General features: G+C 41.3%; 1 protein-coding gene across 5 annotated transcripts in view; it reads right to left on the bottom strand.

Annotated features, from left to right (window-relative positions):
* PDZRN4 (PDZ domain containing ring finger 4) overlaps nucleotides 1-12,454 on the bottom strand; it is a 281,627-nt gene that overhangs the window by 237,556 nt on the left and 31,617 nt on the right. For 4 of the 5 annotated variants that reach the window (XM_030016056.2, XM_030016054.1, XM_041123915.1 and 1 more), the window contains 2 exons: nucleotides 10,997-11,083; nucleotides 6,950-7,054 (listed from right to left, as the gene is read on the bottom strand). In XM_030016056.2, the coding sequence (XP_029871916.1) occupies nucleotides 6,950-7,054; nucleotides 10,997-11,056 (165 nt within the window). In that variant the 5' untranslated portion in view covers nucleotides 11,057-11,083. Of the gene's footprint in view, nucleotides 1-6,949; nucleotides 7,055-10,996; nucleotides 11,084-11,996; nucleotides 12,015-12,454 lie in introns of those variants that run through there. The other variant, XM_041123916.1, reaches the window with a different exon arrangement.

Genomic DNA, 12,454 nt, shown 5'->3' with positions numbered 1-12,454 from the left:
GAGCTCGTCTGGTGGTCATATTCCAGCCACATGTCTGGCAGTTCCACTTTTTTTAGATGAAAGCACTGTGAGCACACGTATTTCCACAAAAACAAGGTAGTGTTGTACTTGCACACGTGCCTGGTTTGTCTGTGAGAGCAAGCCCCAAAACGAACACAGCTGGGACACCCTCTTACAGGCTTCCACCTCTCTAGAGCTGGGTCCACAGCAAGTTCTCAGCAGATAGAAACTTCTCAGTTTATACTTCAGATAAAAAAAAAAAAATGAATCACTTCTTAAAATCCAAGGCATTTTAGAATTTTTCACAACGCTGCTTTACCCAAGTAGCAAAATAATATTTTGCCTTTTTATGAACGTAAGACTCCATTCAGTCAACTAAGGGATCAAATACTGAATTTCTGATCACAAAACCTGAAGTCATTATTCACTATTACCCTACTGACACCAAGTTCTCCTTTTCTTAAATATTGTTTTGGTTTATTTCTCTCTTCTCTTTCAGATAGAAAGTATTTTGTGAAGTCTTACTAAGATTTGCAAGAAAACATTATATATGAAAGTGTAATTATTTCAGTAGTCCATTCTCTAACCTATTTCAGCACAAAAAATACAGACATTTCAGGTCACGTATAAACAAGAGTCCCATGTTCTCTTTTTAAAGAGAATTTAGAGACAGTAAATTGCTGGAATTTTAAGTGCTTTTTAGAAGGAACATAACCTGTTTTCCTAAACACGACATTTGCATTTTAGATCAGTGAATAGAGAGGAACGCAGGCACCTCTAAAGACCTATAGCGAGTCCAGTCAAATTTAGGCTACTGAAATTTGGGAACTCGGGTAACGAAGTACAAAATCCAGGCATTCCAGGGTGCCCACATGTCAGCTTCTAGCACAGCCAGTACACCGAACGCTAAGCTCCTCCACCTCCACCTGATCCCTCCGGCACAGCTTTCTGAGAGCGGGCATCAGGAGCGGTAAACACCTTTTAGATAACACAGTAGCTAGAGCAAAGGAGGAGAAAAACCCCAGCTCCTGGTACTTATTCAGCCAGGGAACCCCACCTTTCATATCTCGGGAAGTATCCTAGCTAGAGGATATCCTGGTTAACAGCATTTGCTACGTCCCTTCTCAAAGTCAAGGTACTATGAAGTCAGAAATGCAAGTATCATTCAAGAAAGCGTCATCTAAGATGCAAAACTGCAACAAAGAGGAAAACTCTCATGTATTGGCACAAGCGCTTACCTAGAAAAGGGCAGGACCGGTATTCCAGATACAGCTCCCTGCCACCAGCATCTACTTCACAGCAGGTTATCGCTGGATAGTCCTGACTCTCAAACGCTTGCTGGCACCTAGCTCACTTTGAAGAGGATGAGGATGGGTGGAGGCTGGTCTCACACAGGAGAGCCTCTGCCCTGGTAACGAGGGCAATCACCTGGATAGGTAAGCTCAATCCTTTGCAGGCAGGGCAGAGACCACAACCCAGATCGCTCACTTCTTGCAGAAGCACTCCAAGACTTTCTGTTAAGTAAAAAAGTCGGTGCGGGCAGTAGCTCCTGTTCAAATGAAGTTATGTACAGACCTGGTCACACCTGACTTTTTTAAAGTTTCTGCAGACAGATGAAAGAAATCAGGTGTCAAAAAACCTGTATCTCAACAGGTGAGGGAGAGGTGAAAAGAGGCTACAGACCTTTCTAAGCCTACGGTATAACTAATTTATTATGCCAGGGATCTTTCAGACTAATTAGGAGTTATCTAATGAATGCAGGTGCCAGACCTGGTTACCTGCAACATAACATTATGAATTTGTTAAGGATTTAAGAGAACTTAATGTACCTAAGGCTGCTTTGGGCATATTTAGATACACTGAAATCCACACCACTAAAATTAGCTATATAAAAGTTTCCTGAGCCACCACCCAGATCTTACTGGCCACATCATGTGCAGCTTTGGTTCAAAGCCATCCCAAATCTTCTAGCTCTGATCCCAGGAAGACAGTTTTTAAGCTCACTACTTCTACAGCCACAATCTGACAGTGGAGATTCTTAGCCAAATAAACATGACTAGTATCAAAGATTTTGCTTAAGCAACATAGTGAGTGTAATGACAGAAACATGCAGAAGATAAAACATCACAAGGCTGACACACAGCACAGTCAGCAGTCTGGCAATAGTTAAAAAAGTTTCTGTGTAGGCGCTTTGCAGATGTAAGTTACTTCTGCCAGGATAAGCCTCAAGACTTCATCTTTATTGGAACTGGCTTTGCCGACATGCGCTTGAAAGCCATTGTGTGTGTACTCTCCAAAAAAGTGAAAAGAACAAAGGGAAACATGGAATAAGGGATGAAGCCTTATTTATTACATACTTATGAAGCTCAGGCTGCATAAACAAAATACACAGTCACGATACATATGCATCCATCTCATTTTTCAAAAAGACTTAAAGATCCCAGACTAAAAATGTTTTTCTTTCCTCTCTTCTCCATCATGCCTGCTTCTTAGCCATCAAATTAATGAGAATCAACTGACTAAAATGCAAAAGGGCCAATATCCTCATTTCACTTGAGAGTAAAAGAACAGAAGCCTTTGCCTTGCAGTGCAAGGAACAGAAAAACACTTGAGCCTTCCAGACGATGACGTGCTCACAGTTTCTCAAATGAATATTCTGGTCTTCAGCCTAAGCCCCTTTTACCTGCACACAAGTTTGTTCACTGCTGTTTTGTTATTTGGCAAACCTACTACAGAAGGTTCAGCTGTGACTATAGGGCTTTGTCTCCTAGGCAATGTGAATTAACAGTAGCTCTTTTTCCTCAAATTGATGAAATATTGCTTGCATTTGGTTTTTTGGTTTGGTTTTTTTTTTTTGCGGGATTGCAAATTCTGTCCTGGTCATGTATTTTATGTACGATGCTGAAGTAAAAAGATAAAATCAGCTTATCCCACTTCAGTAATACAATAGTATTTTGCAAGACGCTGTGACTTACAGAATGAAAGAGGACTTGAGAAAATCAGTCACTGTTTTTTTCTAAAGTCGGGCTCAAAACCAGAGGAGATGACATACCAATTTCCGTAAAATTTAATATTATATAAAGAACAACCCAAATCAAGTATAAAGAACTAGTTCTGAATGGCTTGTTAACTAGGCATTAACTAGCGTACTTGGAGCTCTGGCCAACGTGGTGCCATTCTGGTGTGAAGTTGAACTGACTGCAAACTGAGAGAGTAAATTTTTCCTCCATACAGAAAGAGCTACTTCCAGTGTTACTGCTCAGAACTATAAATATCTATTTTAAAAAGCAGCAGGTAAAACAGTTCTGTGTATCAGCAACATTGCCAAGGATCATAGCTGGTTTATGCTGCCTTGAGGAGCCTATTAGCATTAGCAAAGATGAGCAGTGAACTTATTCAGTAGGAAGGATTTGCATGAAGTGAGGGGGAGATGAAATGATGCATAGCTATAGAACTGTGAACCGCTCTAAACATACTTTGTACTTTCTCCCAGCAGCAACCAGAATTCTTTGAACCAGCACAGACTAATAGACAGTCCTGTGCATGGCTTGCTGCTTGCCTCCTCCTCTCGGAATTCACAGGCAGGGTGGAAAGGAAGAAGACAGAGATCTGAAAGTTAGAGGTCTGGCAGCTTTATACCACTGCTCATATCCAAGGCTTTCATGTTGGGAGTCACAGATATTGATGCTGCATCCAGTTTTATGAGATGCTTTTTATAGCATGTGATCAGTGTTTAGTCCCGGAACACATGCTGCACTGTGTTAAATTAGGGAGCCAGATTTCTGGATAAAAACTTCTGAAAGCAGCAGAAGACCATGACATCTGGAGGAACCTGCTACATAGAAGTAATTCACGAGGAAGAGTTTCTCCTTGATGAACAAATAATGATCATTTTTGGCTTGTAACAGGGTTCCTGAAAGTACACATCGCCAAAATGCTGCTTGTGCACATCGCTGTCCCAAGCCAGCTTTACAGGCCATAAACAAGTCTCTTCTCACAGAGGAGTTAACTTTGAATAAAGAGGGTAAAGCTATGCCTGAAATCTCCCGTTCCTCAGCGGAACAGTGAAAACGATCGGCGAGGGCCCTGTGACCGAACCCTCTGAAGAGCGGCAGCCCCTCACACAGAGCCCCTGGGGCTGTCGCCCTTCACCTCTCCCCGTCACCCTCACCCACCACCACCCTGCCAGCCCACCCGCATCTGTTCCAGCTCTCAGGTCCTCAAGCACGAAATACGCTCGCAAGAGGGTAAAGCCCAAATAAACACCATCCCTTTTCAGATGAAGGTGATGAAAAGGCTCTGCGGCCCATAAGCCGGGCACGTTGATCTCAAAACCCTCCAGGTACTCAAGTCATTTGTGTGGCGTTGTTACACTTAGAATAAATAACCTTACGAAAGAAATCTGATTTCTTCCCTTGGCACCCTTTCAAATACCGTAACAATTATTTGGCAAAGTTGGTGCCACAGGTAATGACGTATATAAAGTAAAAGGCAGCACTACTTATGTCTGCCAGGCTTGGCTCCCAATCCCAGCTGCCAATGCCATAGGACTGTGAAATCCATTTGCTGCACTAGGTTACCCACGAGATGGTCATCTGAAATGTGCACAACTCACTGTAGTCAACCACATGCAGTTAACATTTGTTAAACATCTGATAAAGCACTGAAACAAATTACCTTCTTTATTTAGCAACACGCCTTGAGAACAGATTTTCTCCTGATTTAATGGGATAGTTCTGTCCATTATCCCATTAGCTACGCATTGCTAGAAACACCCCGGGCATCACATTGCCAAACAACTGACTGAAGCTATTAAAAGCTCTTCGAACAACATCGGTCCCTTCTGCTCTTGATTATTGAAAAATGGTCTCATAAAACATCACCCATTAGATCAGATCACCAAATGAGTGAAAAGCAAGCGATAATAATAAGTCCCACTTCCTATCAACTTTTCACCAAAGCTCATATTCTGTGTATCTGCCAACATTTTTGAAACAGTTGCCCCATCCGACTTATTTCCTCACAGCAAAAGCTTTCATACCGATCCTTCACAACAAACCGCAGCAGTGCTGGCAGGGCATACTGGTGCAAGAAGACATCGATAGCTATGTATGGGCAAGCAAAAATTCAACCTTTTACCTCCAGCTGCTTCCTGTATCTACCATGGAGGAATAATTACTTTTTTGCATTTCATTTAGAAAGTCTTAATGTTAACCATTTCTCCTCCTCTTTTTATTTTAGTCTAACAAATTTTGAAACACTGAAACATTTGGCAGAATATTTGGCCTAACCCTGAACATTTTTAAATGCTTCCCTGAATACAAAAAATTATATACAAAGCTGTTGTACATTAATACGGTGCAACGGGTGCTCCATTCAGAGCTGTATGAATACTTATGCTAGACTGGATCTGTAGTTTCACATAGAACTGAAATCTGTACGTTCTCAGTAGCGATTTAAATCTCAGTATGATCTTACGCAGCCAGAATTTTACAACAAAATAAAAATCAAGCACCAACTATGGTGGCATTTTGAGAAATTACCTCACGTTTAATAAATGCTGGTTTGTGACTTTATTCTTCCTTCCTCCAAAACCACTCCATTTTGCCCTAAAAATCAAGGCACTATAAAAGAACAATAAAATAAAGCAGGAAGTGTTGAGCAAATGCATAAAACTATATAGCTGGTCAGTCTGTAGAAAATACAACATGGTATGCGAAATAGTAATGTCGGAAGAAAACAGATTTTTTTTCAGCATAGGGCTGCTGTTACAAAAAAAATGGGTTGCGAAAGCTTTTTGTATGTCTTACGGAGATAAGAGTTATGTTGCAAGTTCAGTTCCGCTCCGCCAGCTTGGTTTCTACCGGAGATACATGTACCTGCCAGCTAAGAGCGTCAGCTTTCTTTTACAAGAAGTATAATTTGGTTTTGCACACTGGTCTAGGCTCCCAACATGAAGAGCAGCGCCAGCACTCAAACGCTCTTGGCTTACGTTTCTAGTCCTTAACAGCGAAATAATGCAAGAAGCCAGCAGCAGCACTCTGCTTTTGTCTCCCAGTCCACTTGTTTCGTGTGTCTTTGTTCAAAACCCTGTCCAACTGGCAAGTTCACACCATGCTTCTAAGGCTCCCCTAAACCCGAGGCTGGAGTGGTGTATCCTAAACCAACCCAGCAGCTCCTGGCACGTGCTGTCATTCAGAGAGTTGTATTAGAGCTGCGATGCGAAATGCCGTTTTGACAGCACCCTAAGGAATCTATTTCAGCGACCGTTTGAAACCGTTCCTTCGAGACCTCTTAGAGGGCTAATTATGGTTACACATGTAGGCTAGGCAGCAACCTATAACTATAATTTTTAAATTACAGTTATTTTACAGGAGAAGACTGCATACAACACAGGAATAAACTTTAAAATATCCATGCCAGCATATTACATGACTGGGAAAGAGCTATATTGGTCCTGGTGAGAAGAAGAGATGATCTACTTTTGATCATATAGCAGAAAGTATTTTCTCTAATTGTTTAAGAAGTTTCACGGCACTGCTTCCCAGCACAGCTTCTCTGCAGTGTCCCAGAGTCACACCAGTAATACCCCCTACCCAGGGCAAAATCAATTCACTAAACCTGTGAACTTCCATAGAGTCATTTGCCTTCTTTCTCAAGTTAATGAAAAGAAATACAAAATGCCTCTCTTGGTTGCTATTTCAGTGTCTACACCTTTGCCTCGCTTAAATCAGCTTAAGCCCAAGACCAATACGTTTATTAGTTGTTGGAAAAATCCATCATGTGTCTTCATATCTGAGAAATATTCGAGCAGTTCCATGTACAAGAATCATGTTTAGACACAGCAAAAGAGGAAAATTACAACATACTTAGTGTAAAAACCATCAAATCCTTGATTAATCTGATAATATAACAGACTAATCCACCGGTGGTTTTTTTTTTTCCTTACCTCAATAATCTTGTCATGAATTTGCAGGCCTTCTGCTTTGTCTGCAGGTCCATTTTCCAAAATCTTTGACACATAAATTCCCTCAGCAGATTCCTCCTGATTGTTCTGTACCAGGCGATAGGGAAGTTGCAAAAAGGGCCACATTAGTACAAGAAATGAGATGGTACTAAAATCAGCAGGAATGAAAAATGCAAATCCACCTGAAATATGCAGCTTGCTTTTCTAACTAAGCATTAAGCTCCTTGGGATTTTTTTTTTTTTTAAACTTGCTTGCTTAACACAAACTAGTCATTAATCAAAAGGACAGAATTAATGAACTATTCCAGCATTTTTTATAAGATTATCCATTTACTTCTGGTTATTTTAGTCTAAATGAGACACAGGGTGCAATGGTAATCAGATCCCAGCTAAAATATTTAAAGCAGACCTCAGACTTCACAGCAGACAGTGACTAGTACATAAATGCACAGAGGAAGATACTCATAAAAATGGATGTACAAGTGCTTCTCTCAGGAGGGAAAGGGCTCCTGCAGTACTGCTGCTTGAAAACTTTTTTTCCGTGTTTGAAAATAAAGCTCCAAGGAACAAAGTGGCATTAGTTAGTTGGCATGTAACAGTGATAGGATTTGGTTGGAATTGGTTAACCTCATAAATCCTGTTCACATGGGAGATTGAGAACTTGCTCAACTGTGAAATCCATACAGCTGTGGACAAAAAGAGAACCCGCTTCCAGTTGATCTTTACACATTGCTAAGTACAACTCGCATGAAGGTCAAACTTAAAGCAGGTAAGTTATCTACCACAGCTGGAACGATACACCTGATGTTGTTGCACGTGCTAAAATTACTTCATCGCATGATAGTTTAAAACAGTTCTAAATCATTATTAATAAAGAAACAATGCCAAGCAGACACTGCCTACCTAAAGTATTTTTAAGTGTTCATACAAATAATAACCTAGACAGCAATAAATGAAGGCATCTTTTTCCAGATGATTTATGCTTTGGATAGCAGTTTATATGATGCTTATTTTCGTTCTGTGACTGGTAAATCCCTGGCCGAATCCCTGGCCAATAGCATGATTCATGTGTGTACAGGTTTCTAGGTCTAGGTCCTATATGCTCATGGGGAAAATGTTTTATATTTCTTCTGTTATGGAAATGATAAATGCATAACAAAAAATGGAGCCGCTGTAAACCATGCTTTACAGTCTGTGGCAACTGTCCTATGGAGACTCAACCCAGGTAGATTTCAGGTTAACAAATATTTGCTCAACACAATGTTTCATAAACTCCTTTTTTTTTTTTCCTTTTGTCACAGAGACTCACAGCTGTCAGGTAAGAAGCAAAAGGGAAACTTATTAACAGTTCCAGCAATATTTTGAAATGATGAACAAACAGACCTCCACCGAGTTCCCATCTAAGCAGTAAGAAATGAAACCCTGATGAAAGCAGCATAATAGCCGTTAATGAAAACGCAGGAGGGACGCAGTTTGTTTTTTCCCTTAAGAAAACAAAAGGCTAGATTACAGTACCGTCGCCCACATAAACCCGTATTTTTTTCCATAAGACATTTCGCTGGCTTTTTCAAGAGTAATGTATGACCCGGTAAGAAGAAGGATATTTCAGTCTGGCTCGTGGTCCCCATCGGTAGCACGTGCCGGTATCCACCAGACCCAAAAAGGCAGCACGTGGCACACAGAGCTCCGGCACCCGGCGCGGCAGGGGACGGAGGGCAGCTACCGAGACGGTCGGTGCAGCCGACCTTTGCCTGAGCCCGGGGTCGGGTGACCGCAGGAGCCCCAAGCCGTGCCGGCGGCACGCACCTCCCTCCAGCCCGGCTTTGCCCTGGTGTCCTCGGGCTGGGGGGGACAGCCCCCGCAGCCTGCTCCGCGGGACGGTCCTTCCAGCCAGCCGGGGCTGGGGCCCAGGACAAAAGCGGGCATCAAAGCGGCCTTGCTCCATTAGAATAATGAATCACCTCATGCGAAATGAGTCAACGAGTCCCTTGCTGACAAAAATAAAAGACAAGCTTGTGGTGAGTCGTTCCCTTCCTCTCCTCCTCCCTCCAGGTAGAAGGCGGACAGCGGGGAAGCCCATTATGGACTGCAACGAAACACAGCCAACGGAAAGTATGGGTGTACGTTCCTCGGGTCACCAAGAGGCACCTGCTTTCCAATGGGAAAAACCTACGCTGTACTTTATAAAACACCAATAGCGCGTGGTGAAGAAACACATGCCCACGTAGGTGACTAATGTCATGACACCACTGCTCTGCTCTTCCGCTGCAAGAGCCGACGCTTCACCCAAGGGCACTTTTTCCCTGAACAACCCGAATGTGCAGATCGCCTTCATGAACTCTTTTTGTCTGGTTACCAAACAATTCCTGTTCCACTATTTAAGTTTTTGAGGAGAGTTTTTTATTTTCATTATTTGAGTCAACTCAATCCTGTTATATCCTTTGGCTCCAGATATGTTGAATGAGACCTTATACTGATATCTGGGAACTGCCAGTCAAACGTCTGTGGTATACACATTTATCACAACGAGAATAAAAGAAAACAGAATTTCCAAATTAAATTTCAAAGACTCAAAAAACCCTGAGACCCAGCTCTGCCTGACAGCTCCGCCAAATTCTCCATCTCCAGCTATCAGTGTTGATGGAAGACCATGACCACTTCCTTCCCTCCGGTCAGCAGTTCTCTCCACGGACAGTGCTATGAACCTTCATATACTTATCATTTACTCCTTAAACTTCCAGAATATTCATTCAAAAACCCTAACAGTTTGTAATACAAAAAACTGTTCCCATATGCACTGTCAGCATGTAAGTACTTCAGAGAAGCTCAGCTGCCATCCCAGGAAAGCTGAACACCACGCTCCCCTTTCCCTGCAGTTCTCCTACAGCTGTAAATAACAGAAGTCACACTGCAATCCAAACTAAAGATTGTCTGGACTTCGTTACTGGTATACTCAAAATATGGATATAATCAAAGCACGTGTATTTTATCTTATAGCCACCTGTTGTCTCATCCTTCCACTAGAAAAATTGAAGAAAGTCTTGCTTTGGATTTATAGCACCAGCATCTGATAACTGCTGGTCTTCGTATTTACCCACAGGGAGCAGTAATTCTGCAGCACAGACAGTGAACCTCTTAGGCTAATGGGAACAGACTCTTTGGCACCGCTAAATATAGCTTTAGAGCAGAAGATTGCCAAACTAATATGCAGGGTCCCATTCCCCTCCTCAATAATAGTAGGAGGTTACAATTCTCCCACGTAGCAAGAACCTGATCAGTGCATAATTATTACCAAGCCTTTTTTAATCAACTATTAATTTTCCAGTTTAACAGGTTTCTTTACCCTTCATATGTAATGACAGTCCTGATTAATGCTTTTGGAAGGATGAAGTAAAAAAAAAAAAAAAAAAAAAAAGCATATTCTTATGCATATTCTAGGGGGGGTTAGCAATCCTTATGCATATTCTATGGTTTCCAATGAACTTTCTAAACCTAGACTGATGAGACTAGATTGATTTAAGATACAAGGTCGATGAAAACTCTGTTTCAGTTCACAAAGAAAGAAAAATTGAAAGCAGGCATGTGAGAGCTGCACATGTGCTTAAACTATCTGAGCTACAGGAGCAAATTTTCATCTCTCCTTTAAATGAAAAAAAAAAAGGGCAAGCTGTTTCCAAAAATTCCAATGGCTTAATCCTGCAACAATGACTCTTATAAGTAGTCCCAGAGATTTCCATTGAACAGTTTGCATGAATACATATTACTCACATGGGAACTAAGTGCAGATCAGCCTTAAGTTTTAAAGCAAAAAAAATGGGAATACCTTTCCTGAAAAATGAGAATAAACCAATTCTCACAAGATTATGTCTTCAAAACAATGACTCTAATAACACCTGAGAATATACAGTTCTTCTATGTACGGAGCTGATTCCATACCTACTGTCATCGAAAGTAACTCTTTAATTACTAACAGTGTATATAGTAACAGAAAGCATGGTCAAAATAACCTACAGTTACTTTTCTCATTACCTGATTGGGTCGTCCTCCTATAATATTGAATCCCAAAGTATCATTTTCTCGGTGTAGCATGATCGTTAATGGTTTGGGTTCTCCTCCCTAAAAAGCAAGAGGTGAAATATTGTTTAAGAATACACTCTCAAAAAGAAGATCTTAAGTGAAAGCACTAATGTACAAAAGATTTTTAGCTGGAGAATACGTAAGATAAGGCTTAAAGGGAAATTAGGCTGAAAAGATAACAAAAGACCCTGCAGTGGAAAAAAAAAAAACAAAGGAGAAGTCACACGCCACTAAAAGGTAACAGGTAACACCCGATTATCTTCAGTGCTGAACAGAAAAAAGTGCAGGCTTTTGGTGGGAGGAATGCTCAGCACCGCTGAAAACCCCTATGTGCGTCAACGTTACAGACGTGAAACATACAGGTTAAAATACACCACATTACAGTGTTCAGACCCCAAAGTCATATCGGTACACATTTCATAGCAACTTTCAGGGAAGATACACACAGAAAATGAAACCCTACTCTTCATCCCAACGTTTCACTTCTCTCCCCGAAAGAAAGAATCCAAAACCATGCCTGTAAAAAAGTAGGTTTTTCTAAACAAGGTTTAAAATACGAAGCAAACTTTCGACAACAGTGATGGAGTCAAAGTTAAAAATGAAAAAGAGAAAGAAACCTTTTCCTTCAGTGAATAGGTAAATAATTTTCTAAAAAAAAATTACGAGCAAAAAAATATTGCGAGTGTCTAGCACAGCGAGTTAGCTTATTTTACCTTGTTCACATATGATCATAGTTACATTTCAGAGGCCATACTCCCCACAAAAAAAAAAATCTGTATTCATGCAGCACTGTTAGGTGTTTGAGTTTGCCGGTCTCTATAAATTAGTTGATTAACATAAATTTGACACCTAAATAAGGTATACCTTTCTAAACGTTCAAAATACGACGCTTAACGCTGAAGCCCACGTTTTATTAACTGCGACAGTGAAATGCTTTACTGCCGCACGATACCTTTGATTTTAACGAAGTACGTTTTTTACTTTATCGATACTTTTTCTTCCAAACGCCTGTTTTCTCCATTACCCTGGTCCCATCTGTAGAAGAGGTTTCTGCGCAGCAGTACACACAGCAGCACCTACTGGCACTGCTCAGCAATGGCAGATCCTCCGCTCCTGCCCAGGAGGAGTGATGCCTCCACGCCCATCCCCACACCTCCTGCCAACTCCTTACTGAAAATCCAGATCTCTCTCCTCCCTTTCTACAGCCACTGCTTTTCTCGCACACCCCATGCTCCTTAACAGTCACTGCTGCCCCTCTTCATATGACCTTACCCCATCTGCCAAGGGACGCAGCAGATGTATGAGCACACCTCCCAGAGCCAGCAACCTACGCCTCATGCATTAGCTAGCCAAAGGAAATCAGGAAAATAAAAAAAAAAAAAAAGAGAAAAAGATTAAATATCCAAGTCT

The sequence above is a fragment of the Aquila chrysaetos genome, chromosome 5, assembly GCF_900496995.4.
Source record: "Aquila chrysaetos chrysaetos chromosome 5, bAquChr1.4, whole genome shotgun sequence".
In the NCBI taxonomy this organism is placed as follows: domain Eukaryota; kingdom Metazoa; phylum Chordata; class Aves; order Accipitriformes; family Accipitridae; genus Aquila; species Aquila chrysaetos.
The sequence above is the reverse complement of the archived record's forward strand: the minus strand, read 5'-3'. Positions and strand labels throughout refer to the sequence as shown.